We start from the raw sequence: 24,127 nt of genomic DNA, 5'->3' as shown, positions 1-24,127 counted from the left end.
GGAAAGTCGCAGAAAGGATAAAGATGCAAATGTGGGAAAAACCTCTTTCTCCTCTTTCCGCTAGAGAGGGAGACACTGCTGACATGTGGATGTGCGTCCTTCCAGATTCTCCTCCTTTACTGCACTAGCAGACTCGAGATCACACAGGACGTATGATTCTGCCGTCCGCTGTTTTCGGAGAGAAGCTGGTTTGCTTGAGCATCGCTCCTCACGTTAGAATCTCCTCACACACTGTTGGCTAGAATGCGCCCCCCACTCCCCTGACCCTGAGAAGCTTCGGCAGGATGTGGACTGAGTCTGTTCCCGCTGGGCTCACGGCGCGCGGGTGGAAAGCCCTTGGCCACTGAATGAGGGACAGCCCTGCTGGCTGATATCCGTCACCCCCCCACACATTTGTCATACTGATGTGAACATCTTTGCGGCAACATCCTTGTCCACCCTTGGGTTAGGTGAAGAGATGTGTCCTGTTCCAGAGACCCAGGGCTGTGCCAACCAGAGTAGGGGACTGGGGCTCAGGTCCTGGCTCTGTCACACTCTCTCCTTGACCCTGGACAGTTGCTTTTCCTTCCCTGGGCCTCGGTTTCCCCTCTGTGCATGTCAGTGGGTTTGGACGGCAGTATCCTCTAGGTCCCTTCCAGCTCTGGGATCCTAACCGGGCAGCTGTGACCACAAGACAGCTGAGCCAGGCTCCCAGGCTCTCCACCTGGCCCTGCGCCCGTTGTGGGCTGAATTATGCCCCCCTCTAAATTCACATGCTGAAGTCCTAACCGCTAGGACCTCAGAATGTGACTGTATTTGGAGAGGGGGACTTTACAGAGTAATTAAGGTAAAATGAGGCCAGGCAGGTGGTCCTAATCCAATATGACTGGTGTCCTTACAAGAAGAGGAAATTTGGACACAGACACGTACATAAGGAAAGCCCTGTGGACATAGAGAGAAGACGGCCATCTACAAGTCAAGGAGGAAGGCCACACCTTGAACTTGGACTTCCAGGACCTGGCACCCATCGGGGGCAGGGCTGGCCCTGGAGCCCCTCCCAGCTCAGGTCCCCTCCTCCACCCCACCTTGCCCATCGTGACTCCAGAGGCTGCCACGTTATGAGGTCACCGCCACAGGCCTCATCTACTGGGCCCCATACGCGTGGGCCAGGACTGCAGGCAGAGCTAAGGGCATTCCCTCCATACAGTGGGGAAACTGAGGCACAGGGAACCCATAGTGAGTGCACTGGATTTGGATCCAGTCCTGACACAGAACGCCCTCTGACAATTCCCCCAGCCACCCAACATCAACGAGCCACAAAACAAGTAGGCACGTATATGGGGCCCAGAGGCCACACCTGAGCCGTCTCCCAGGATGTGCACAATGGCCAGACGAGAGAGCCAGGTGCCAGGCACAGGGACCACGCTCTCCCCCACTGCAGGGTGGCCTGGGGACGCATCTGGGGCATGAGCCACAGGCAGATGTGCAGCAGACTCTCCGGCAGTTCCGAAAGGCTGAGCTAACGCAGGGAGGCTGAGGGGAGCGTGACCCTCCGGCAGTGACCACCACAAGCCACTGAGGACCTACTATGTGTGCAGTTTCCCACTCGAATCTCGTCCTCTCCAGGCAAGGCGCAGTGCTGCTTTCATACCTCAGGAAGCTGAGCTCGGGAAGGTGCCACCATTTGCCAAGATCACAATTTGCCACCAAGCAGATGTTTAAGTCAAACCCTAGGCCCCTTGCTTGTTCGAATCATGACCCCCCCCCACAGCCCCCAGTGCCCACATAGCCCTTCTCCCAGGACGACCACAAATGCCAGTGCTCCTTCCAGGGCTCCTCCTGATTACAGGGGGGACCGGAGGTAACAATTATGATCCCAGAAAGCCTAGAATTACCCTGTGTGCACCCTGCCATTATCCCCACCTGCCATTAGATAAACGTGTCTGGAGATTCTGCCAGTCTCAGGGTCCCCTGCTCCCCGGCCACCTCCAGATAACAGGCTGGACATTTCAGAAATCCTCTTCTAGAGAATTCTGTCTCCCGATGCCTGCCATTTGCTCTCAGCCACTCTCTCAACGCCCACTGCCAGTGTGGTCCCTCCTTCCTGGGTTGGAGGGGGAGGAGACGATTTCCCCTGCGAGGTGGGTCCCTGGAAACAGCCCTCCTAAACCGAGAGCAGGGAGCAAGCACTAACCAAATGCACACTACCCCCCCCCCCCAGCCAGTCTGATTTTCCCCCAGCTTGTCCAGGCTTTTTTCTGCACCATGGCCAAGGGCCATACTGCAGTCTGTGGCCAAACAGGCTCAGAGGAAAGATCACAGGAGTCAGGGAGCACACGGTTCGAATCCCCACCCCGCTTTGTGAGCTGAGCAAGTGACTCAAGCCTGGTGAGCCTTGGGCGCACCCTGAAAAATGGGGTGACGGCCCCTCCCTGCCAGGGAATGTACAGAGCAGCCCTCTCAGCTCAGCTCAGTGCGGGGCCACAGGAGACTCTCAAAACCGGGCTCCTCGCACCAGACTCTTCATGCCAAGGTCTCCCTGCTGTTGGTCTCAGTTTCCCCAAGTGCAATAGGCCCGGCTGGCTTGTGACGATGTGGGATTTTCCAGGGCCGGCACAGAGGCTGTCAGATCCCGTGGGTGCGGCGGGAGGCAGCAGTGGGGATGCGCAGGGGGCGCCGGAGAGATACTGACTGGAGGGAGATGGGGCGAGCCCAGGGCGCTGGGGGTCGGCCTGACGACACCCCCACCCCCCGCTCAGGCGGAGTGAGCGCCGCGCAAGGGCGGCGCCCCCTGCCGCAAAGCCCCCGGTGTGATCACACCTCTCCGTAGCAGGGTCTGCGGCGGCCCTGCGCCCCTCGCCCGTACCGGTCGCCTTCTGCAACCTGCAGCGACCTGGGACCCGTGAGAAGCAAAAAAGTGGCGCCTTCCAGACAGCCCGGCGCCTGACACCCTGGCCAGCGCGGGGGGAAGCGGGTCCCCAGACCGCTCTGCGGAGCTGCACGCGCCCCGGGCGCAGGGGCAGAGGGCTGCGGACAGGCCCTAGGGTTTGCAAGACCCTGGGGGTAAAAGTTGGGTGGAGCACCGGGTGATTTCCCCTGTGCAGCAGGTGCAGCCCCAGAATGCCTCCACAGCCCTTGCTGCGCCGCGATCCAGCTCGGGGACGCGCCGGTCCCTCGGTCCCCGCACTCACCTGCACTCATCTCAGCAGCAGCTGGGGGACGGGCTGTCCGGCGCTGCGGCAGCCAGACGCTCTTGCCCGCAGGTGCCGCGCCCGCGCGATCGCCCGCCCGCCCGCGGATCAGCGGGCCCTGGGCAAGGTCCGCGCCCGCCCGCAGCGCCGCCGCAGCCCCCTGGAGCTCCGGCCCCGCCCCGCCCCGCCGGCCCCGCCCCGCCGGCCCCGCCCCTGAGCGCAGCTCCGCCCCGCCCCGCCCCCGCCGCGCCGCGGGCGGGACGCACCCTGGGAAGTGTAGGCGCAGCACCCCCGCCGCTCCGCCTTTGCGGCCCAGCCGCCGAATGGACAGACTACAAGTCCCGGCAGGCCGCGCGCCCCGCGCACGCGCAGGCAGGAGACGCCGCTGCGGCCTCCCGCAGCCGCCGGCAGGTCTCTGCGGGGTTGTGTTCGGGGCCTGGCTGGCGTCCTTGCTGGCGCCGGCTCTCGATAACCCGGAGTGGTGCGGAGGGATGCCCAGCGACAGAAACTTGGAGCAGCTCTTCTTGAGTCGTGGAGCTGCAAGGGGCCCGAAGACCTTCTGGGCCAACCCACCACCTTCCCTAGTTTGCAGACAGGGAAACTGAGGCTGGGCGGGGCGCGGGCTGGGAGTCCGGCGCCGCTCCGGGTCTAGAACGGCGCACCGCCGGCTTCCGGAGCGGTGCACTGGCTGGCGCCCGAGGAGGGAGGTGCGTCCTACCCCTTGGCAGTCCGGGGCCCCAGCCCCTCGCTGTCGCCGACTGCCCTCTGTGACGTCAGGCGCCTAGCACAGAGTGGGGTCCTGTACGGGAGAGGGAAAGAGTAGGGGTGGGCGTCAGGAAATCAGGGGGAGCAGGCGGAACCCGCCTGGTAGTGACAAAAGGGGACTTTGGGGTGCAGGCTGGACTGGGGGAGCATTCAGGAGGCAGAGATCAGAACCTGGCACTGCGGGGAGAGGTGGCAGGAGGACATTTGGCTTGGGCCAAGGCTTTTGCGAGATGCTAACAAGAGGAGGGCTGACCGCTGGAAATGTGGACTCTAAATGGAAAAAGGATGCAGGAGCAGATACTCTAATCTGGTCCTCAGCAGCATCCATCTACCCCAGACGGGCCCCAGGAACAGCCCAAGTCCCGCAGAATCAGCCATCGGCCAGGCCAGTCCGTCCCGGCCCCACGCGCTCTAGCCTGTGGCGGTGGCTGGGCCTGCAGCTGCAGGCTGTAATCCCTGCCCCCTGGGGCCTTTTCCCCAGAACACAAGTGCACTGTGATGGAAGGAGCACTAGAAAGGATCAGATGGCTTCTTCCTGACCCAGCTTCCCCTCTCAGTGCGACCTTGAGCTAGACCCCTCCCTTATGTGGGCATCAGGACCCCCGAAGCTGAGTGAAGGAGCCACCCTTGGCTGAGAGCATTATATTTGCGTTGTGGGTCTTGGCTAGGGCAGCTGCAGCCCAGCAGGGGTGGGGGCCCCGAGGGGCCTGACCACCTGGTGGGGAGCCTGGCTTCACCTGCTGGTGCAAGGTGCCGAACTCTGCCTCAGTGTTCATCCTCCAGCTGGACAGAGTTCTCACCTTTTAGGGTGGTTGTGAGGATTACACTGGCTAATGCACGCCATGTGCTGCTCAGAGTGGAGATCAATAAACAAGTTTGACCTTATCCTGCCTTTATTATTTCGATTTTCGGCCTCGCACACAGCCTGGTCAGGGTGGGCGCTCCACAAATACCTGTTGAATGAAGGGGGAGAAGGACGGAGAGAGGGTGGGAGGGCGCCTGCCACCACTCACCCTCCGCAGGGAGCTCTCTGCCAAGCCCCACAGTCCTGCTTCCTCCCCGGCAGAAGCAGAAGCGTCAGCATCCTCCCCGCCCCCCGCCAGGTCCCCAAAAGTTCCTAAGAGCCTCCTGGAAGCATATGATTTCCTCCACAGAGCATGGTCAGGATGGCAGGGAGGTCACCGTCGCACCAATTGGCCGTGGGAAAAACCAAGGTGTGGACGGGCACTTAGTCCTGAGTCCCCGTGAGTCAGAGGGTGGATGTGGGTGGCCCGGTGCTAGCTGGTCCCAGAGCTCAGCCTGCTGTGTGGCCGCCCGGGCCTCCCCACGGAGCTGGCCTCGCCTCTCGGAGCAGCCACTGTGAAAACAGCGGCGACGGGGGAGTCCCAGCGGTTCTCAGCCTGGAAGGGTCTCAGGGTCATGTGATTCTGGCACATTCTTTCACGAGGGCAGAACCTAAGGCTCAGGGAGGTCCTGCCCAGAGGCACCCAGCAAATTAGCAGTAAGGGAGGGGCTTGACTTAGGTCCCGTAGCTGTGCCACCACCGACCCTCTGCCCTCACTCGGCGGGTCCCTGAGCAAGGGGGGCTCTCACGGGGGCAGGCCTGCTCGCGTGTCCTCGCCTCCCGCACGCACAGCGCCCGCTGACACTGGTTGACCCACACTTTGCTTCTCATCCCTGGTGCTCTGAACCAGGTGTGACCTCGGGCAATTTGCTTGCTCTCTCTCTGCTTCATTTTCCTTATCCTTCAAAGCACAGTCTCAACCCCAGTAGGACTTGTTAAAGGATAACGGAGTAATAGAAGTGCCTGGCAAAAAGTCATAAATGATGGTCATTATCTTTACTGTTATTAAAACAGACTGGGGAGAAGTGGGTTCCATCACTTCCCCCAGACACTGTTTTCTTTTCTCATGTGTGTTTCTTACATCCATCCATCCATCCGTCCATCATCCGTCTGTCCGTCTATCCGTTCACATTTTTTTAAAAGATTTTATTTATTCATTTGAGACAGAGAGAGAGAGAGCATGAGGAGCAGGGGAGAGGCAGAGGGAGAGGGAGAAGGAGGCTGCCCGCTGAGCCAGGAGCCCGATACCAAAGTCGATCCCAGGACACAGAGATCATGACCTGAGCCGAAGGCAGACCCTTTACCATCTGAGCCACCCAGGTGCTCCTGTCCATCCACATTTATTGGACACCTTTAGTGTACTGGGCACTGTTCTAGTGAAGAAAACAAGAATTTGTTTCTCAAGTCATGTGATTCACTGTAGAAAATGCTGCCACCTGAGGCCCCGAGGCAAGGGGTATCAGAGGGCCTTCAAGCGGCTCCTTGACACAAGGAGGTCCCAGACAAACAGTCAAACCAAGACCCTTTGATATGCATCAGAGTATGTACATTCAGAGGGACAGCTGGGCCTGGGTGGGTGCGGATGCAGAAGGGGCCATACATAGGTGGGGGAGCTTGCCCTCCTCCTGCCAGGCTCACACTCCCTGCAGACAGAGGGACACCCTCCCAGCCCAGGCCCCCCGGCAGGTAATGTAGGGGCCTCACCTGCTCCTTGGGGCCCCTCCCAGCTCGACATTTCATTGGGGGTTCCCTTCAAACCCCTCGCAGGAGGACGCCCCAGGCAGTGGCCCCGCTGGCCCCCCACCCCGCCCCGGCCCAGCTCTATACCCACTCTTGCCACAGACGCCTTTGCCCAATGGTTCCCACCTAAGAACTCACACGGTCCATTTGGTTTAATCCTTCCACGACCCTTGAGGCAGGGCTGTGGTCTTCTACCCTAGAGCCTTGGGAAGGGGATAGAGCCTGGCCAGGCCTCCCTCAAGGGAAGCGTGGAAAGGGCCGAGCTTTCCAAGGCCCCCGTGGACTAGGTTGGAGCACCTGCCTCTGTCCCTCCCGGATGGGCCTTGGGCGCTGGGCCTGCTGCCTCTGGGGCTGCCACGGCCGCCTTGGGGTCAGGAGGCTCTTGGGTGTGGACGCTGCTCTGTGGTGGCACTTGAAGGAGGACGGCCATGTAAGTGAGCCAAGATGGCAGAGCCGGGCAGGTGCCAGGTCCCACAGGAGGCCGGGAGGGGACAGTAAGCGCCCCCGGGGAAAGGCTCTTCTCTTTTGGTGACAAACACTCCTGGGACAAGCACAGGCACCTATCACTGTTCCACAGGCCTACAAATTGCTTCAAAATTAGGGGCATTTGTCCTGAGAATGTGTATTGCCCTTTTGCAGAGCACGAAGGCCTTGGGAAGTACAGAACGTTGCCCGGTGGGGCGGGCCTGGGCACGGCTGGGTGGCAGTGCTGACCTCAGCAATCGGAGTCAGGTAGAGATTTGGGTTGGGTTTCTTGAGGCCAGCCCAGGAGGGGCTGGGAGGGAGAGGGGCCAGCGACCCATGGGCCAGGGGGCTACTCATATGGAGCAGAAGAGCCCGGATAGGGGTTTTCTCTCACCCCCAGGGGGTGCTGGCCTCATGCTCAGGTGCTGGGCGCTGAGGGTCGGTGGAAACTGCCCCTGAGGAGAATGCCCAGGGCCAAGCCAGGGGAGGTGAGCAGTCAGGACCTGGGATAGCTCAGTGCCAGTAAACCCATCATCACCCCCATTTTGTAGACAGGAAAACTGAGGCTTTAGCTTACCCAATTGCCAACTATTCCCAAGTGGAAGAGCTGGGATGCACCCCCAGGTCCTTCTGAGGAGGCTGTGGGCTTTGGCACAGTGCCCTCTGGGTCTGGCATCACCGCCAAGAGGCATTGGGAAGGCCAAGTGACCAGGCTGAGCACCTTGGGCCAAGGATGGGCTGCACGGCCCAGAGGGACCAACCCCTCTGGATCCAAGCCACACCAGGCCCGCTGCCCCCTGGGCTGCTGGGAATGCTCCCACCCTCACCTGGATAGCACAGCCTCACTCCTCTGGACTTCAGTGGAAATTCCCTCTTTGGAGAAGCCCCCCTGATTTAGCCAGAGGCCACCTCTGCTCCCTGTGGTCTTGCCGGTCTCTGCCACATCACTTCCCGGTCTTGCCATCTGGCTCCTGTCTGGCTCCTGCACCAGATGTCAGGCCTGCCAGGCAAGACTACATCATCCTGGGGTCTCCACAGAGCATCCCCTGGTCTCCAGAGCATCCTGGGGCCTCCAGAGCATCCCGGGGTCTCTAGGACATCCCAGTGTCTCCAGGGCAACCCATGGTGTCCTGAACATCTCAAGGTCTGCAGAACATCCCGGGGTCTCCAGTGCAGAGGTGAATAGCCACTGACCTATGGGATCAACATGCTCCCCACTGTGGTCCCCCTTGCCACCTTTAACTCAGCATACGGAAAGGAAAAGAGGTCATACTCTCCTGAGCCCCCTCCCAACATTCCCGACCTGGCCCTGGGTCTGCTCAGGCTTCCCACAAGTTTCTTCTGCAGAGAGCAGCACGGGGTGGCTGGGCTCCCCGGGGGCCTGGTCTAGAAAGGTATTGCCCTGAAAACCCAACTGTGCAGAAACCCCCCAGTCGAAGTCACACAGTCGGTGGAAGCGGACCGAGTCCGGTGGCCCTGGATGACAACGGGGCCCCTCCAGCCACGCTCTCGCCGAAGCTGTAGGTTCTCTGTCCTTCCTCCACCTCCAAATACAGCCCGAGAATTGATTTCCTCCACAGCCAAGTGGGGAAACAAATGAAATATGATTTCATTGTGGGCTCTTTCCAAATACTCAATAATTTAAAAGCATGCCATATGAAACCCAGAGTAAAAATAACATGTGACTCACATCTTGGAGCCTCGCTCTCTCAAATGCACATCCACACACCTGGACTGGCCAGCCCGACCCCGCCATCACACACATATGGCTCACCTGAGGTCCCAGGGCAGGTGGCAAGGGGACTCGTGCTGGCGTGGGTCACAGATGCCCTGCTCATCTGCAGCGGGGCGTCATCCCACACTTTCAGCTGCCCGGTTCACTCTGAGTGCTTTGGTGCACCGGGCAGTGTTCTGCCGTCACGGAAAAGTCTTGAGAGCTGGCTGGTCGTGGTGATGGAAGGAAGTAGGAGACATGGGCCTAATTCTGGAAATGACTCCGTGCAAGACCTGCCAATCAAAAAGCCTTTCCTTGAATTAAATTCATGTGCTTGTGCAGCAGACCCAGACGAGGAAAGTCAGGAGTGAGAGAGAGAGAGAGAGAAGAGCGAGCTCAGAGGCAGGGTTGACTGAGCACCTACAGTATGCGGGGTCCTGTGCTTGAGGCCAGAGAGCAGAAGAGCTGGTCTGGGCCCCGGCGAGTAAGGGGAGTGTGCGGCTGGAAAGCACCCAGTCCTGTGACTGTGTAACAAAGTACTACAAAGTAGCAGTTTCAACAACAGAAATTGTGGGGTGCTGGGCGGCTCAGTCAGTGAAGTGTCCGACTCTTGATTTCAGCTCAGGTTGTGATCTTGGGGTCCTGAGATCGAGCCCCAGGTCAGGCTCTGAGCTCAGCTGGGAGGGAATCTGCTTGAGATTCTCTCCCTCTACCCCTCTCCCTACTCATGCGTGCACGCCCTCTCCCACCCTCCCCCAAATAAATAAATAAATCTTTAAAAATAAATAAACAACAGAGATTTGTCCTCCCACTGTCCTGGAGGCCAGATGTCTGAGATGCTCCCAATTCTCAGGGAGGGTCCTTCCTTGCACTTCTCCCAGCTCCTGGGGGCTCCCAGTGATCAATCCCTGGCGCCCTTGGGCTATGGTGGCCCCACTCCAATCTTGTCTCCCTGTGTGTCTCTCCTCTTCCTGTAAGGACACCAGTCCTTGGGTTTAGGGCCCACCTCCAACATGGCTTCATCTAGTCACACCCATGAAGACCCTGTTCCCAAATAAGCTCACCTCACGGGTCCTGAGGGTTGGGACTTGAGCATCTCTTTGGGGGGCCCCATAAAGCCCAGCATCATGCCCCATGAGGGCCTGGGAAGAGAGCTTTGGGTCTAAGGCCTCCCAGTGGGAGAGGAGGAAACTGGGACTCAGAGGAACAAGAGGAATGAGGTCACCCTGGGAGCCAGGTCCCAGCAGGTCGGAGTCCACTGCCATTTTCAGCTTGCTGATGACAAGGTGGGCACCTGGACGCGCAGGGGACAGACAGGGAGACCAGCTCTTGTTTTAGGCAGTGGAAGGCTCCCGTCTGAAGCTTCACGCAGCACCTCCTAGCCTCTGGTCCCACGTCACCACTGACCCCAGGCCCATCAAAGCCAGACACTCATCACCTCTTAACGCCAGGTGCGCGGGCTTTGAGGGACACTAGTCATTGCCTCACCTCCTGCAGGGTCACCAAGCATTTTGCTCTCACCACCTCTGGCTCTAGCACCCCTTTCCAGCCCTACACTGAGCACCACGCTGTGTTACACACGGGGGGCCTTGGGTCGCCAAGCCTGAGCGATGTGCGGAAGTCACCCAGCGAGGACAGGCTTGGCTGAGGCCAAACGTGGGTCCCTCCAATGACCAGCACAGGACACGCACCACTAGAATTTTTTCAGGGCTCTGATGAAGCCGATGTGAGCAGACACAGGACTGCGTGGTTCGATGGCAATGCCAAGCCCCACTGGCTGGGGGATGCTGAAACATGCACGTTCTGGTATCTTCGCAGTACAAATGAAAGCCCCCCCCCACGAACCTCGCCTGCCACCGCATGACCTTCTTAGTCATGTTTCTTGGAAGAAGTGTCTACACTTGCTGTCTGCACCACCTCACCTCCCGTTCACTCAAAAACCACCTCCCGCCCCCACCCAGCCGCTCTCAGTCACACACCGAGGACCCCCCACTGAGGCCCTGTCTCTGCTGATACCTGATCTGCTATCTCTGCAGGTCCCTCATCAGCCACCTTTCCTGAACACTCCATTGTCTCCTGCTCTCACTCCTCCCAGTCCCCATCACTGGTTTATCCCTCCCTGACCCCCTCTTGGAGAGTCTCAGGACACCCCCTCCTCACTGTGCCCTTCCTCCCTCCCCAGGCAAAGTCACACCCACCCACTTCTGTGATGGTCAGTTTCATGGGTCAACTCAGCCCAGCCGTGTTCCCTAGTATCATCCATCCACTGACCCATCCATCTGTCCATCCATCCGCCAACCCATCCATCATCACCCACCCACCCATCTGTCCACCCACCCATCCATCCATCCATGCATCCTTTATCCATCCATTCATCATCCATCCACCCATCCATCCATCAACCCATCCATCCATCCATCTGCCCATCTATCTGCCCTTCCCTCCCTCCATCCCTCCATCCCTCCATCCATCCATCGATCCGTCTATTTGTTCTGTCCCTCTGGAGAACTCTCTGACACAGCCTCTGACTCTGTGATAGCTCTGGGGCCCCAGGTACCTCAACTGCAGGCCCCAAGGTGAGCTTGGTCCTCAGTATCTCCCACCTCTTCCCAGCTCCAGAAATAGCGCTTCCAACTATGCCGTTGCTCTCTGACACCCACAAATCCTTCTGAGGGCCTCCTTCCCTGGCCTTCCCACATCTGTCCTGCCTCCAAATCCTTCCCCTTACACCAGATCCTTGTGGGGCCCTGGCTTAAGCCCTCCCTCACCTGAACAGTCACAGCCATCCCCTCCTAGTCTTCCACTCCCACCCCAGCCCTCAATTCCTTCCCCTGCAGCCAAGGCGTCTGGGGATGCCTCCACTTGTGGCTTCCTAGTGGTCTTATTGGAGCATCCTCATGATCTTACTGTAGCATTCTCAATACACCCTCCACGGCTGCCCGGGCATATCCTCTGCTCCTCCACCAGGTCGCAAGCTCTGTGAGGACAGGGACTGTGTATCCTGTTTGTTGCATTTATAGCCCCAAACACAATGTTTGGCACAAAGTTGGTGCTCAGTTAAATACTTTGAGTGATCAAGGAGCCAAAGCTTATAAAAGCAGCGAGGGTGTGGGTGGAGGAGTTGTGACAGCTCAGGATGTCACCTCACCAGGGCAGCCTGGTGACAGGGAAAGGACATTTTGTCACCATCATGGAGGGCAGGAAGGGAAAGGGCTTGGCTGTATCTCTGAGGAGCAGCATACCTAATCCCCCTAGGGAACAACCCCTTTGCCTCGGGCCTCAGTGAGTCATGGCTCTCCAAATGCTCCACTCCTCACCCCCTTCACCCGCCAGCCCTGTTCCCATCCCATTGCCTCTCACCTCTGGACCTAGGTCCCATCACTCCACTGAAAGGCTTCCCTCTCCTCCTCTGTCTGGCCAACTCCTATCAATCCATAAGAATCAGTCCAGGCATCACCTCCAGGAAGCCCTCCCTGACCACTGAGCTGAGCTGGGTACACATCTGGGTTCCCAGCATTGCTGGGACTGCCTGATTATAGGTCTGGTCACATGAGATTGCTAATGAGTGTCCTTGTGTTCCGCACAAGATGGTGAGCTTTGGATGCTGCGAGATCCTCAGAGAAAATCTGGGATCTCAAGGACGAGGAAGGACAGGTAAAGGATGGGGCCGGACAGTCCAGGTAGGGGACCGTGTTTGATTTAACTCCAGTTCCTGGAGCCCTAACTTGTTCTGGATAGTACTTGGGGTGTCTTTCAGGGAAAACCTTAATAGAGAAAGATTTGAAAGCAGTGAGTAAGAAAGTGGGGTTAAGGGAAACTAGGTAGAGAAGAATAGAAGGAACTTGGAGCTGAGGCCCCGCCCCTGACCCCTGTCCTGGGTGGGGACACCAGCTGAGGGCAGCCCCACCTGAGCCCCAGCCGAGAGAGGAACCGGTCGGTTCCATGACGCTCTCCGACCACAGGATTAAAAACAGTTTCTGAGAAGAGGTGTGGCTCTCCTGTCCTTCCAGATCCCGTGGGGTGAGGAGCCTGGTTTACCCGCACCCCACAGCAAAACGCACCATCCCTTCCTTCCTGTCCCCTTGTGGGGCCGGCGCACAGAGGGCCTGGCACATGGTGGGTGATGAGCAAGTGTTTCCTAGAAGGAACTTAGCTGTGCTCAGGAAGAGGCATATTTTGTAACAGAAGAGTGACACATATTTTCAAGGAAAAAAATTGCTACTGATAACCTTAAGAAGTGAAACTACCGGTTATTTTAGCAGCAAAAAAGGGTTCATTTGGGTATAGCAGAGAATCGCAACCCAGAAACAACGAGGCGTGACAAAACCATCTGTGAGTTTAGGAAACAAAGTACGGGAAGCTCTTTTATGCAGGGGTGGGGTGGGAAAGGGCTGTTGTAAACAGAAAGTCCATTGGATGAAACTAGGAGTTCAAAGCATAGTGGCTTCTCACTGGCTGGGCTGTGGCAGTCTCTCATTGGCTGGGCTGTGACGTCTCATTTGTTGGGCAGTGGCACTGCCTGGACTGTGGCTATCTCTCATTGGTTGGGCTATGACAGTGTCTTATTGGCTGGCCTATAGCAGTCTCTCATTGGCTGGGCGATTGCAGTTTCTCATTGGCTGGCCTACGGCAGTCTCTCATTGGCTGGGCTGTGGCAGTGTCTCATTGGCTGGACTGTTGCTGGGGAAGGAGGAAACCTTCACAAGGTGCATCTCTTCCTGTTGGGTCTGCAATTGAGCAGGAGTGACAGGGCTGGGAGCTGCCCGTTCAAGGCTCCCAAACCCATTATAAAGGAGGTTTCCTTTTAATAATTTTCACCCTAGCATCCACTTCCCAGGATACTGTTCTGGGGGAAGCCTTACTGTTTCGAGGCCCATCAGTCTGTCTGCCCACTCCCCCCTACCCTCGTGGGGGGGTCCTCAAATTGCAGGCACACCAGCAGGGAGCCCCGAATTCCTGCCCTCCCAGCTTTTCCTGCAGCCCACAGAGGGGGACAGACAACGCCCCAGCAAAGAGCACCCAGGCACCTTCAGCCTTTGGCCAACATGAAGGGACAGAAAGGAAAGGACAATTTCACGCAAGGTCTTCAACCATACCCCACCCCTTACCGATGGTTGAGGTCAGTTTGTGATCGTGATCTAATGAAGCCTGTGCTCGTGCAGAGAGAGCACCAGTCCGTCCGGAGCTCCTTGGTCTCTGTTTCCTGACTGCGGTTTATCTAACTGCTCTTCCCCTTGCTCCTGCTCTCTCACAGTGCCCGAATTTCTGTTCAGAGGACGCCATTCCTCCCCCACGCAGCCCATGGACTTCCCAGCAGCTGGCCCCTGCTCAGAAGGTTCCGAAGGGTCTAAGATTGACGAAGATCAGCGACACCAATCAGCACCCAGCACTCCCTGGACACTGGACTTTCTGTAGGAATGGCACACGACCCAGATCAGACCCCTGGTGGGTGAGCCGTGCCTTGTTGAGGAATGGAGGAAAAGATGTTCCTGACCTTAAGGACAGAGCTCCCGAAGACCCCCTCTCTCCTGGTCTGGATATGGTGGTGGTAGATGTGCACCAGTGACAGTTGTTTCAATTCTGTCCCCACAAGGGAAGTCAGCCAGAGGCAGTTGTGGAGAAGTGGGACCAGAGTTCCTGGATCAAGTCAATCCTGAGGCCCACCTACCTCTGGAATCCAGGTCCAAGAGCCAAGGAAGACCTTTTCGTTTGAGCTACTTGGATTTGAGTTTGTTGTTGTTTATAATATCTCCAAGGCCCTAAATCATCAGTGTTTGTGATATCACTGAAATAAACAGGTTTAGAATGGTGACAGGATCTCGCTCCAGATGGCACAGTGTTTGGATTGGTTCTGACTTAAGTGGCAGAATCGTCGGGGAGGCCCTCACCGCTCACCTGCCCTCTGGTCTGGCTGCCATGCTTCGGGAATTCCGGAGAGCCTCTGGCTTACCTGACCCCTTGTCAGAGCTGGAAAGAAAAGTGACACCTCTCGACTCTACTCCAGACAAGACTCAGGGAGAAAAGGCTATCCCCCCGTATGTCAGGGAAACCCCTTAGAATTGAACTCACTGAGAAAAGAATGGAGATTTGTGCTACATGGGTGCTCCCTGGGTGCCCAGTTCTCCACCCAGGGCGGTGGGTAGAAAATCATACAGACCAGAGTCAGCGTTCCATTTATGAATAATTGGCCAAATTGTCCATATAGGCTCCTGAGGAAGAGCTCAGACCAAGAGTCCCATCTTGCAGCAAGGAAGGTGTGACACTGAACCCTAGGCCGTAGGATCCACTTTTTCTGCCACTAACTACATCTCCGGGAAGCTGCAGCTGATAGAATGACCCATCCAAGCCTCGGTGTGGGACCGTCCACTGTGTTTCCCTTTTCCCAGGATGCAGTATGTGCCCTGAACCGACAGGCAGCGCATGGGGCCAGCGACCGAAGATGAAAGTGTGACCAGCCCCTGCCCCTCATTCTCGGGGACCTGCGTGTAGAGTGCGTGCTGCCAGCTCTGCGGTCTCGGCTGGACCGGCCGTCCTGGTCCAGGGGGGCAGAGGGGGTGGTGATGCTTCCACCAGGGATCAGAGCAAAAGGCCTGTTGAAGTTGACGTGGACTGCTAGTGAGCACCTCCCACCGACGGACAGACGGCAGGCGGTTCCTCTCATTGGGGTGGGAGTGCCTCGTCCTGAGGAGCCAGGGATGCCCCGCATGGTCCAGAGGGCAAGGATGGCATCACTGGGGCGTCTCACGGTTCTCCCGTGCCCAGGGACGGCGGTGAGTCGGGGCGGACAATAGGGCTGCAGGGGAGTCGGGCCGAGAGGGCGTGGAGCCCGCGGTGGCCGGGGGGAGGGAGGTGGGCGCCCACCACGGCCTCGGGCACCTGCAGCAGCGGCAGGCGGCGGGTGTGCGGAGCCTCCCGAATCGCTGCTCTGGGGACGTTTGAATTCTGCATCTGGATCATCGCTGCTTCTTGTTCCCGGGGCCCACGGCAGGCTGTTGGGAGGGAGGGATGGGAGGAATGGGGGAGGCTTGGGAACCTGCTGCTGATAGTGCATAACCCCACCTCCCCTCTAAACAGCAAGCCCTCTGCTTCTTGCACTCAGTGGGAGAGAGATGAAGAGAGACAGAGAGACAGACACAGAGAGAGACAGAGACAATGAGAGACATAGAGTGAGAGAGACAGAGTGAGAGACAGAGGGGGACAGAGAGGGACAGAGAGACAGAGTGAGAGACACAGATGCAGAGAGAGACAGAGACAGAGTGAGAGACACAGAGAGAGACAGAGACAGTGAGAGACAGAGACAGACACAAAGAGAGACAGATACAGAGACAGAGACAGAGGGACAGAGAGACAGAGGGACAGAGTGAGAGACACAGAGAGAGAGACAGAGAGAGTGAGAGAGACAGAGTGAGAGAGATAACAAGAGACAGAATGAGAGAGACACACAGAGAGAGACTGAGAGACACACAGAGAGAGACACAGAAACAGAGTGAGAGAGACTGAGAGACAAAGGGACAGAGAGTGAGAGAGACAGAGACACAGACACAGAGACAGAGAGACAAAGGGACAGAGAGACAGACACAGATAGAGACACAGAAACAGAGACAGAGACAGAGAGACAGTGAGAGAGCCAGAGAGACAAAGGGACTGAGAGACAGAGAGAGGGTCAGCACGGGGCTCGGGTCCGAGGGGAGGGTTCTGCAGTGGGCAGTTCTGAGAGCAGCCGTGGGGGGTGGGCGTTGTGGGTGGAGGGACCTGATAGGCTCCTTGCTGGAGGCAGGACCGGGGCAGACATCACCTGGGGGCCGGGAGTACGAGGAATTTGACTGACTTAGCAGGGCTCTCGCTCTTGAAGACACGGCCCTGGGACATGGAGGAGACCAGCTATGGTTGGTGAAGGAGGGTCCTCATCGCGCACCCCGGAGTCGGATGCGATCAGCACGGGCTGTGGCCTGCAGGCCGCATGGACCTGCCCGGCGGTGTAGGCCCGGGCACGGCTGCCCGCCTCCCGACACAGTCACTAAGCCCATGGTTGAAGAACCTGGTTTGGAGAGGTGATGGAGTCACTTCGGATTTTGTGGGGTGGTCACGTGGTGTAAAAATTCATAGAACTGTACACCAAAGCAAAGGAATTGTTTTCTGTACGTAAAATTTGTAAAAGTAATGAAAACGACAGCAAACAGGCGTGCTCCCTGCGCTGGGCACACATCCTTGATTTATATTCCTGCGCTATTGTGATGAGCCCGGTGCACAGGCGGACAAACTGAGGCTGGTGGAGGCAGGGGCCTTCCCGGGGTCGCATCTCTGGAGGTGACAGCGCTGGCGCCAGAGACCCAGGCCCACCCTGGTGCCCCACAGGGCCTGGCACAGACAAGGCGCACATGGCGTCTGTGGTCCTGCCCATCCTCCGCGGGACGGTCGGCGGAGAGCGGAAGCGCCTGCCTGCTTGTGTCTGTCCCTCCTGAGAAGTCCCTCCCGCTGGCTCATTGACCAGGGGCTTCTGCCGCAGAGCTTACCGGCTGGGACCGGAGCCGCCCACAGCTGCCCAGAGCCAAGGGGGCCATGCCCGCCCCCTCGGAGCTTAAGGCGGAGAGTAGAGGTCCCAGGAGGCCTGGCGAAGGTGGCCCAGGCATTCGGACCAGAGCGAGGGAGAGCGGCCAGCATGCCCCAGGGACTCTTCTCCCCCCTGCCTTTCTCGGGGTCTCCCGGGCCCCCACCTCACCTGTGGCCTTGCTGTGCTGGGTTTCCTGAGTCCCTGGAAGAGGCAGCACTTGGGAGCGCCAGAGACCCGGGCTCAGCCCCCCAGGACCCCGGCTGTGCTGTGTGACCCAGATGAGCCTCCTGATCCTTCAGAGCCTCGGTTTACTCATCCATAAAATGGGGATGATAACAGTGCGGTTGAGGGGGAATAAGATAGAAGAAGGGAAAGCTGCGGGAGGCTGAGCAATCAGGCAGGACCTGCCCTGATGAGCAGGACCTACAAGTTTTATATAATTGATTTTATGTAATTGATTGATTGATATAAAAAGTCTGGGACTCAGGTGAGCAGGCAGATGAGGGGCCCGAGGGCTCCCAGGTAGACTCGCAGGGGCAGGCGGGGGTGGGGAGGAGAGAACTAGGGCAGAGCTGGGGACACCCAGGCTCAGAGAGGGTGAGCACCCTGCCCGAGGTCACACAGCCAGCCATCAGCAGAGCCGGGAACACCACCAAGATCAAGGGATTTCTACTCCCAGGTGTTTTTTTAGTGGACTGTAAGGACCGAGGGGGCCTGCCAGAGCATTTATGAGGTCACTCTCTTTCTCGTCCTTCCAGAAAATCAGGTCCCATTTCTCATTTGCTTTACCCAGGGGCAAACAGACCTGTGGCCGTCCTGTTTCTTTCTTCAAAGGAGGAGCTGACTTTCCAGGGCGACAGGGGGAAGGGAGCAGACGGTGATGAGGCCCCAGAGCAGCGAGCGCCCCCGCCACCACCACCATGGGCATTGCCTGTGCCCTGCTCTGTTCAGCCTGTCGGCAGCCCTGAGGTTGCTGGTTCCATTTCACAGATGAGAAAACCGAGGCACGGGGAGGCTGTGCCCTCCCCCGGGGTCAACTGGAAGCCGGGACGTGGCTGAGTCAATAGATGCACAGAGCCCAAGTGTGCCTGGTGCCACCGCCGTGGTCTGAACCACCTCTTGTGCCTTCCCGCATTTAAGCACCCTTCCAGGGTATGGGGGGGGGCTGTGATTTTTGTGGCTTATGAAACACACATTTACCACAGTTTCTGTGGCTCGAGCGCTCCTGTGGGGCTGCAGTCAGGCCGTCGCTGGGGCTGTGGTCCCCTCCGAGGTTCGCCAGGGGAGATCGCTTCTGAGCTGGCTCATGCATGAGCCCCATTTTTTAGATAAAAAACAGAAGCTTAATGGGGTTAAGGGTCTGACTCAAGAAGATACAGCCTGAAGGGTCAGAGGCAGGTGCATTCACCTATTTCCACCCCCACCCCACCTCCTCTGCAAGGTGGGTGCAGCCAAGGGGTGGCTCGTGCTATCCAGGTGGGAAGGACACCTGCTCTGTCTCTGATGGCAGGTGCCACCACTCCACAGATGTCGCTCTGCTGAGTCCTGGCACGGCCTGGCGTGGCCGGTTCCTGCCCTGACTTCACACATGTCCCTTAGGCCAGGAGGGGACATCAGCCTGGGTGCCGGCGGGACTCGAGCCAGGTCTGCCGGCTGAAAGCCCCTCCTCTCTCTTCTCCATCCCTCCCTCGCCTGTCTCCACCCGCTGAGAGCTAGTGCAGTCAGCCGACGACCCTGTCATCCTGAAAAGCACACCACGGGCACAAGCCCTTTTGTGGCTGGCCCCACGTCCTGCCGGTGGGGCTGGAGGCCCTGGCCGTCTGGGTGCTGGCCCCTCTCGCCAGCTGGGAGCTTGGGCTCGTTGCACCCCCTCTCTGCTCCTCACTCTTAGGAGGGTGAGGCCAGAAGCCCACCTCCAGGGGGACTGTGTGGTCAGGTGAGGTGAGCCACGTGAGCAGTAACTACCGCGGGCGCAGGCTGAGGACAACGCCAGGTCACTGTAAGCGAGCCGCATCCTCCTCATCCATCATTAAGTTAGCCGTGCCGTTGCGTGACTGAGTTGGGGACCCAGCGTGGGGAGAGAGCCAGGCGGACCCCAGCTCACCGCTTGCTGGGTTAGCCATGGCTCTCATCTCTGGAAGAACGATTATAACCACAGGGCCTCGGGCAGCCCCCTGGGGGGAGGCCCACCGGGACCCAGAGCCAGTGACCAAGGTGGCCTTTGGGCTCTGGCTTCTGCTTTTCCACTAGAGGGCAGTGGTGGGCGGGAGCCGCCCCTCCAGGTTTGGACCTGCAGGGAGCTGGCCGGATGCCTCCGTCTGGATGGGGGAAACCGAGGCCCAGTTCTGGGGGGGACTTGCTCAAAGCCATGCAATGAGGGAACCACCCCCCCCAAGCTCCCTGGGCTCATCCGTGGGCTTGTTAATAATGGGGGCTTCTGGGCAGACACACCACAAGCTGGTGACACGTGAAGGAACCAACATCTGGGGGGAGGGGGCGTCAGGGGGTCTCAAACCTGGGATCCCTGGCACCACCAGCTCCAGGAGCCCGAATTTCAAGGGCCTGCTGCCAATCCTGGAGCTCACCGACTTGCTCAGAAAAGCCTTCGTTCATAAACTTGCATCCAAAAGATGGTTTTTATTACCACACTGATGGCATTTTTTCTGATTACAGAAATATCACCTGCAGGTTGTGAAAGCGATCCCCAGAACCCATGGAGCGTCATGAACGGTTTGTCGCTGACGCCGTCACTTTGATGGCCACAGTGAACGTTTCTTTCCCCCGTTTGATTTTGCTTCTCTAAACATGTTCAAAAGCAGGCACGGCTCCGGTCTGTGGTGTGTGGAACCCCCACCCCGCCCTGGAGGCTGTGTTGAGAATATCTTCACGTGCTCAGCCGCGGTCCTGCCACGACCCAGCACCCCCCTCCGCCCCCATTCTGGGGCCACAGCCCCGGAGGGAGTCCTGGCCACCTCGCAGGAATGGGGTGAGGACAGCCCCGTGGCCCAGTCAAAGAAGCAAGCTCAAGTCCATGGCCATGGGGCGTGCGTGACCCCCTTTCAAGTGCAGAGCTGGGATGGCGGCTGCTGGGGGCACCCGTGTCATCCCCGGTCCCGGGCCTGTTCATGTCTCGCTCCGGTCGCAGGCAGCACTGTGTATCCCAGAAGGGAACAGACCCAACGGTCCTTTCTCCACACACATGCTTATGTTCTGGGATCTCCTAGCCTCTGTGGGTCCTCTTCACTCAGACATGGCCGTGCGTGCCCTCAAGGCTCCCCCACGCGGCACGAACCTTGTCTGAGAAGCGGCCTGGTCCAGTCGTGTCCCCTCGGGTGATGGGTGGCCAGGCCAGCCCTTTCGGGTCATGCTGCTGAAAGGAAGGTGCACTTGGCTTTATTTTATTTTATTTTTTTTAAGCAAGATTTCTAATAGGGTCTCTAAAAGATGAAGACAATACATTTAGGACTTAGGTGCCTGTTTTTCCGTGAATTCTGGGCTCCATGGCGAGACCACCTCCCACTCACCCACGTCAAGGAAACCCTGGGGCTTCCCATACTGATTCTTAGCCCATCGACATTAGGTTAGAGACGGCAGTGTGGGAGGGCTGTATCACTGAGAGAATTCTCAGGGCCATGCGCGGGGATGCGGGGGAGCCGTGATCCCTGCGGTCTGGCAGCTGGGGGAGCCACGGCTCCATAACTGTGACCCACAGAGCTCTCAGCACAGCCACTTCTAGCTCGCACACAGGGAAACTGAGAAACTGAGGCCCAGAGACAGGTGTGTATGGTCTGCAATGGAGCTGGGATTAAAAACACAGGGGCCCTCACCCAGCTCGATCCCATGAGAGAAACTGCCAGGCTGGGGGAGCAGAGCTTCTAGACCCCAAGTCTCCAGCGGTGGGAAATCCCACAGTAGAGTCCCAGCCTGGGGACTCTCAGGATCAGACTGTGTCCACAGGGCTGTGGGGCCTGGGGCCTTTGTCGTCCCACCTGGGAGCAGGGCCACTACAGACCTGGCTGGCTGGTCAAAGCCTTTGAAATCAAAGGTGCAGGGGAAGCCTGAGTGTGTGGGGCCCCCTGCAAGGCCCTCGACCTAACCACCTTGAAGCCCCCAGTTAGTGACCAGCACACTTGCCCTGGGCACTGGGCGGGGCCCTGGAGGTCAGCCCAGGCCTGCGGCACTGTCCAAGAGCTTGGAGAGTCCCTGGGAGCCCCAGGACGCAGGGGAACTGGCTCGGGGAAGCGGGGTCACAGCTCAGTCCCTGCAGGGCACCCACTAGTGAGCCCGTGGAACCGCCGGTGTGGCCGTGGGCATCGGAGAGCTCCCCCCACCCACAAGTGGGCCAGGTGGGAATGCTGCCCCATGTGGCCAGGCTCCTGGATTTTCCAGAAGAGCTGGATGTCTGGCTTACTTGTGGAATCTCTACCCCCTGAATTGTTGAAAGGGATTCAGAAGAGTCTGTAGGCTGTGCGTGCTGAGGGCAGCTAGTGGTGGGTGGTGCTCAGCGCAGGGGAGTGGGAGCTCCAAGGCCCCCCTCCTCCCTGGAAGAAGCCACGTCCTGGGAGCGTGCGGGACACACGGCAAGCGTGTGAGGCTCTGGGGAAAGCCAGCCCACGTCTCTAGATGGAGGGATGGTGTTGGGGCTGCTCCACCTGAAGAAGCCCATCCGCCCAGGGAACGGGAGCCAGGCGCCCAGCCCCGAGGCCCGGCATGCCTCCCGACTGAGCCAGCGGTGCAGCCCCAGCACAGATCACCCCCTGTGGCTGAGAGTCAGTCACAGGATGCCTGGTAAAATACACATCGGGGTGCTCGCGGGCACTGCCTTGGGCCCCCCACACTCGCTGACCCGCTCATCCTCACGAACACTGATGGGCTAGGCCGAGTGTCTGCCTCGTCCGTCTCAAGGACGGGACAGGAAGCACAGAAAGGTTAAGAAAGTTGCCACCTGAGGAGGGAATGGCCCTGGTGGGGGGGCTGGGGGGAGGTGACTCTGCACACCTGCCTGATTATCTGAAGGAAGACATGCCCTTTGGGACCGGGGTGCTGCTCAGACTTGCCTGAGGACCAGGGTTGCTTGGGAGCTTGTTAAAAAATCCAGATTTCTGGGCCTGACCTGGGAGATCCTGACATGGCGGGTTTGGAGTCTACAATCTAATTTTAAGGACAGCCCAGGTGACTTATCACGAGCAAATATGGGTCACGGGAGACCCTGCCCGTCTTCACTGACCCACTGGGCCCTGCACACAGTAGGTGCTCAGTAAGTGCTGAGTTCCCCGGCCAGTTGCCTCCAGGCCCAGCTACAGAAACCAGGCCCCTGTGAGTGGGGAGCTCTCCTAGGCCCAGCGAAGGAGTGGCCCTCCCAGCCTCCCTCCTCCCTGGGGCACCCCAAAGTGCCTGCACCCCAGCGGGGGTCTGAGAGCCTCTGCGATCCTGCAATTCCTGGCAGGCTGCTCCCCCCGTCCCAGCTCGGGAATGCTGACCCGGGACTTCCGATACAGATAAGGAGGAGGAAGGTCAGGGAGGAGACTGGGCCCCTTCCAGGCAGGGCGGGCCGCAGCTGTGGGCACGACCAATGACCTGGGCGGACTGCTCGGGCCACCTGACTCGAGCCTGGAGGGCCTGGCTGGCTGAAAACGTGCGCCTTCCTGTCCCGGCCGGCGCCAAGTGGCAGACCTTCCTGAGAGGCCCGGACAGCCGCGGTGTTGGTGTCAGCCACAGGTGAGGGGCCCCAGGGAGCCTCCCTCCCTTCCTCGGCCGGTCTGCTCCCTGGCAGGGTGAGTTCTAGGCCCCTGGGCTGGATCCGCACCAGGAGGAGCTGCCCCTACACTGCAGCCCCCAGTCCCGCGCTCAGGGTCACCCACTGGTGGGGCCGGGGAGGGTGTGCGTGGGGGGTGCACCCCGAGAGCAGCCTGGTCAGCCTGGGATTCAGGCGGCCAAGGAAGGGCCAGCCTGGTGTCCTCACGTCCGAGAGAGGGGCGGAGAGCCGGGCGGGTGAAGCTGGATGTCCTCACGGTGGCCACTGTGAGGGGGGGATATGCCTCCCCACAGGTGGGGGCCCCTGCAGCGCTCAGGGGCAGTGGCCCCAGGGGTTCTGATCCTGGCCGAGCCCCTGGGGGCAAGTGATTCTGCCCCTCTGCACCTCAGTTTCCCTGTCTGTAGGGTGAGAGCGTCCCAGGGGCCCAGCACGGGTCCACACTCGGTCAACGGCCGCTCCCCGGTGCTGATGACCGTGGAGCAGAGCAGGAGCCCTGGGCTGGCGGCGGGGGCCAAGGTCCTGGCCTTCCCTCGCCTCAGTGCTGCCCTGCCCCTCTTTGGACTTCAACACCGGGCTCTCTGCTCCCCTCTTCCTCCAGCCCCCAGGGGCCAAAGTCCCTGCAGCCCCAGGGACGGCCGCTCCTTCCTTCAGGGAACAGCGAAGGGGCAGCGGGAGAGGGGCAGGATGTGGAAGGGACAGAGGAGAGGCTCTGTCCTCACCGTCCCGAGACCCCGCGGGGGAGTTTGCACAGGCTACCCCGAGTGAGGGGCCTCTCTGTGAGCCCGGGCCAGGTGCTACTCCTGTCCGCACCTCCGTTTCTGCACGTGCACGAGGAGCCTCGTGACCGCCCCCCTCCGCAGTGGTTGCGGGACTCTCATGGGGCCCGTGGAGGGGTCCTCGTCCTTGATTTACAGAGGCCCCGGGCTGTGGGCAGCACAACCTGCCCGAGGGTAGCGCTGGACTAGAATGGTCTTCCCAAGGCCTGCCTGGGTGGCCCCGGTGCTTTGGCTCTGCCCCTCGCGTCCTCCTAGCCCCGCTGAGCGAGGCCCCTGGGCTGGCCACAGCCAGCAGACCTGGGACTTCGCCCTCGGCCGGCGGCTCCAGGCCTGGCTGCACCTGCCGA

The 24,127-nt window shown here is 59.3% G+C and overlaps 1 protein-coding gene and 1 long non-coding RNA gene across 19 annotated transcripts in view; one reads left to right on the top strand and one right to left on the bottom strand.

Moving 5' to 3' along the window:
- ABLIM2 (actin binding LIM protein family member 2) overlaps positions 1-3,330 on the bottom strand; it is a 147,115-nt gene extending 143,785 nt beyond the window's left edge. For 17 of the 18 annotated variants that reach the window (XR_013446235.1, XR_013446240.1, XR_013446237.1 and 14 more), the window contains exon 1: positions 3,172-3,330. Coding sequence is in view for 2 of the 18 variants with exons in the window: in XM_078068341.1 (XP_077924467.1) it covers positions 3,172-3,180 (9 nt within the window). In the remaining 16 variants the exon portion in view is untranslated. Of the gene's footprint in view, positions 1-3,170 lie in introns of all 18 variants that reach the window. The other variant, XR_013446236.1, reaches the window with a different exon arrangement.
- A 215-nt stretch (positions 3,331-3,545) lies between these two features.
- LOC118542357 (uncharacterized) lies at positions 3,546-4,820 on the top strand. Its single transcript, XR_004920543.2, has 2 exons — positions 3,546-3,877; positions 4,417-4,820. It is a non-coding gene; the product is annotated as an uncharacterized LOC118542357 (long non-coding RNA).
- The last annotated feature ends 19,307 nt before the right edge of the window (positions 4,821-24,127 follow it).

Source organism: Halichoerus grypus, chromosome 3 (genome assembly GCF_964656455.1).
Source record: "Halichoerus grypus chromosome 3, mHalGry1.hap1.1, whole genome shotgun sequence".
Lineage (NCBI taxonomy): Eukaryota > Metazoa > Chordata > Mammalia > Carnivora > Phocidae > Halichoerus > Halichoerus grypus.
Note: the sequence above shows the minus strand (reverse complement) of the source record. Positions and strands in the feature narration are given on the sequence as shown.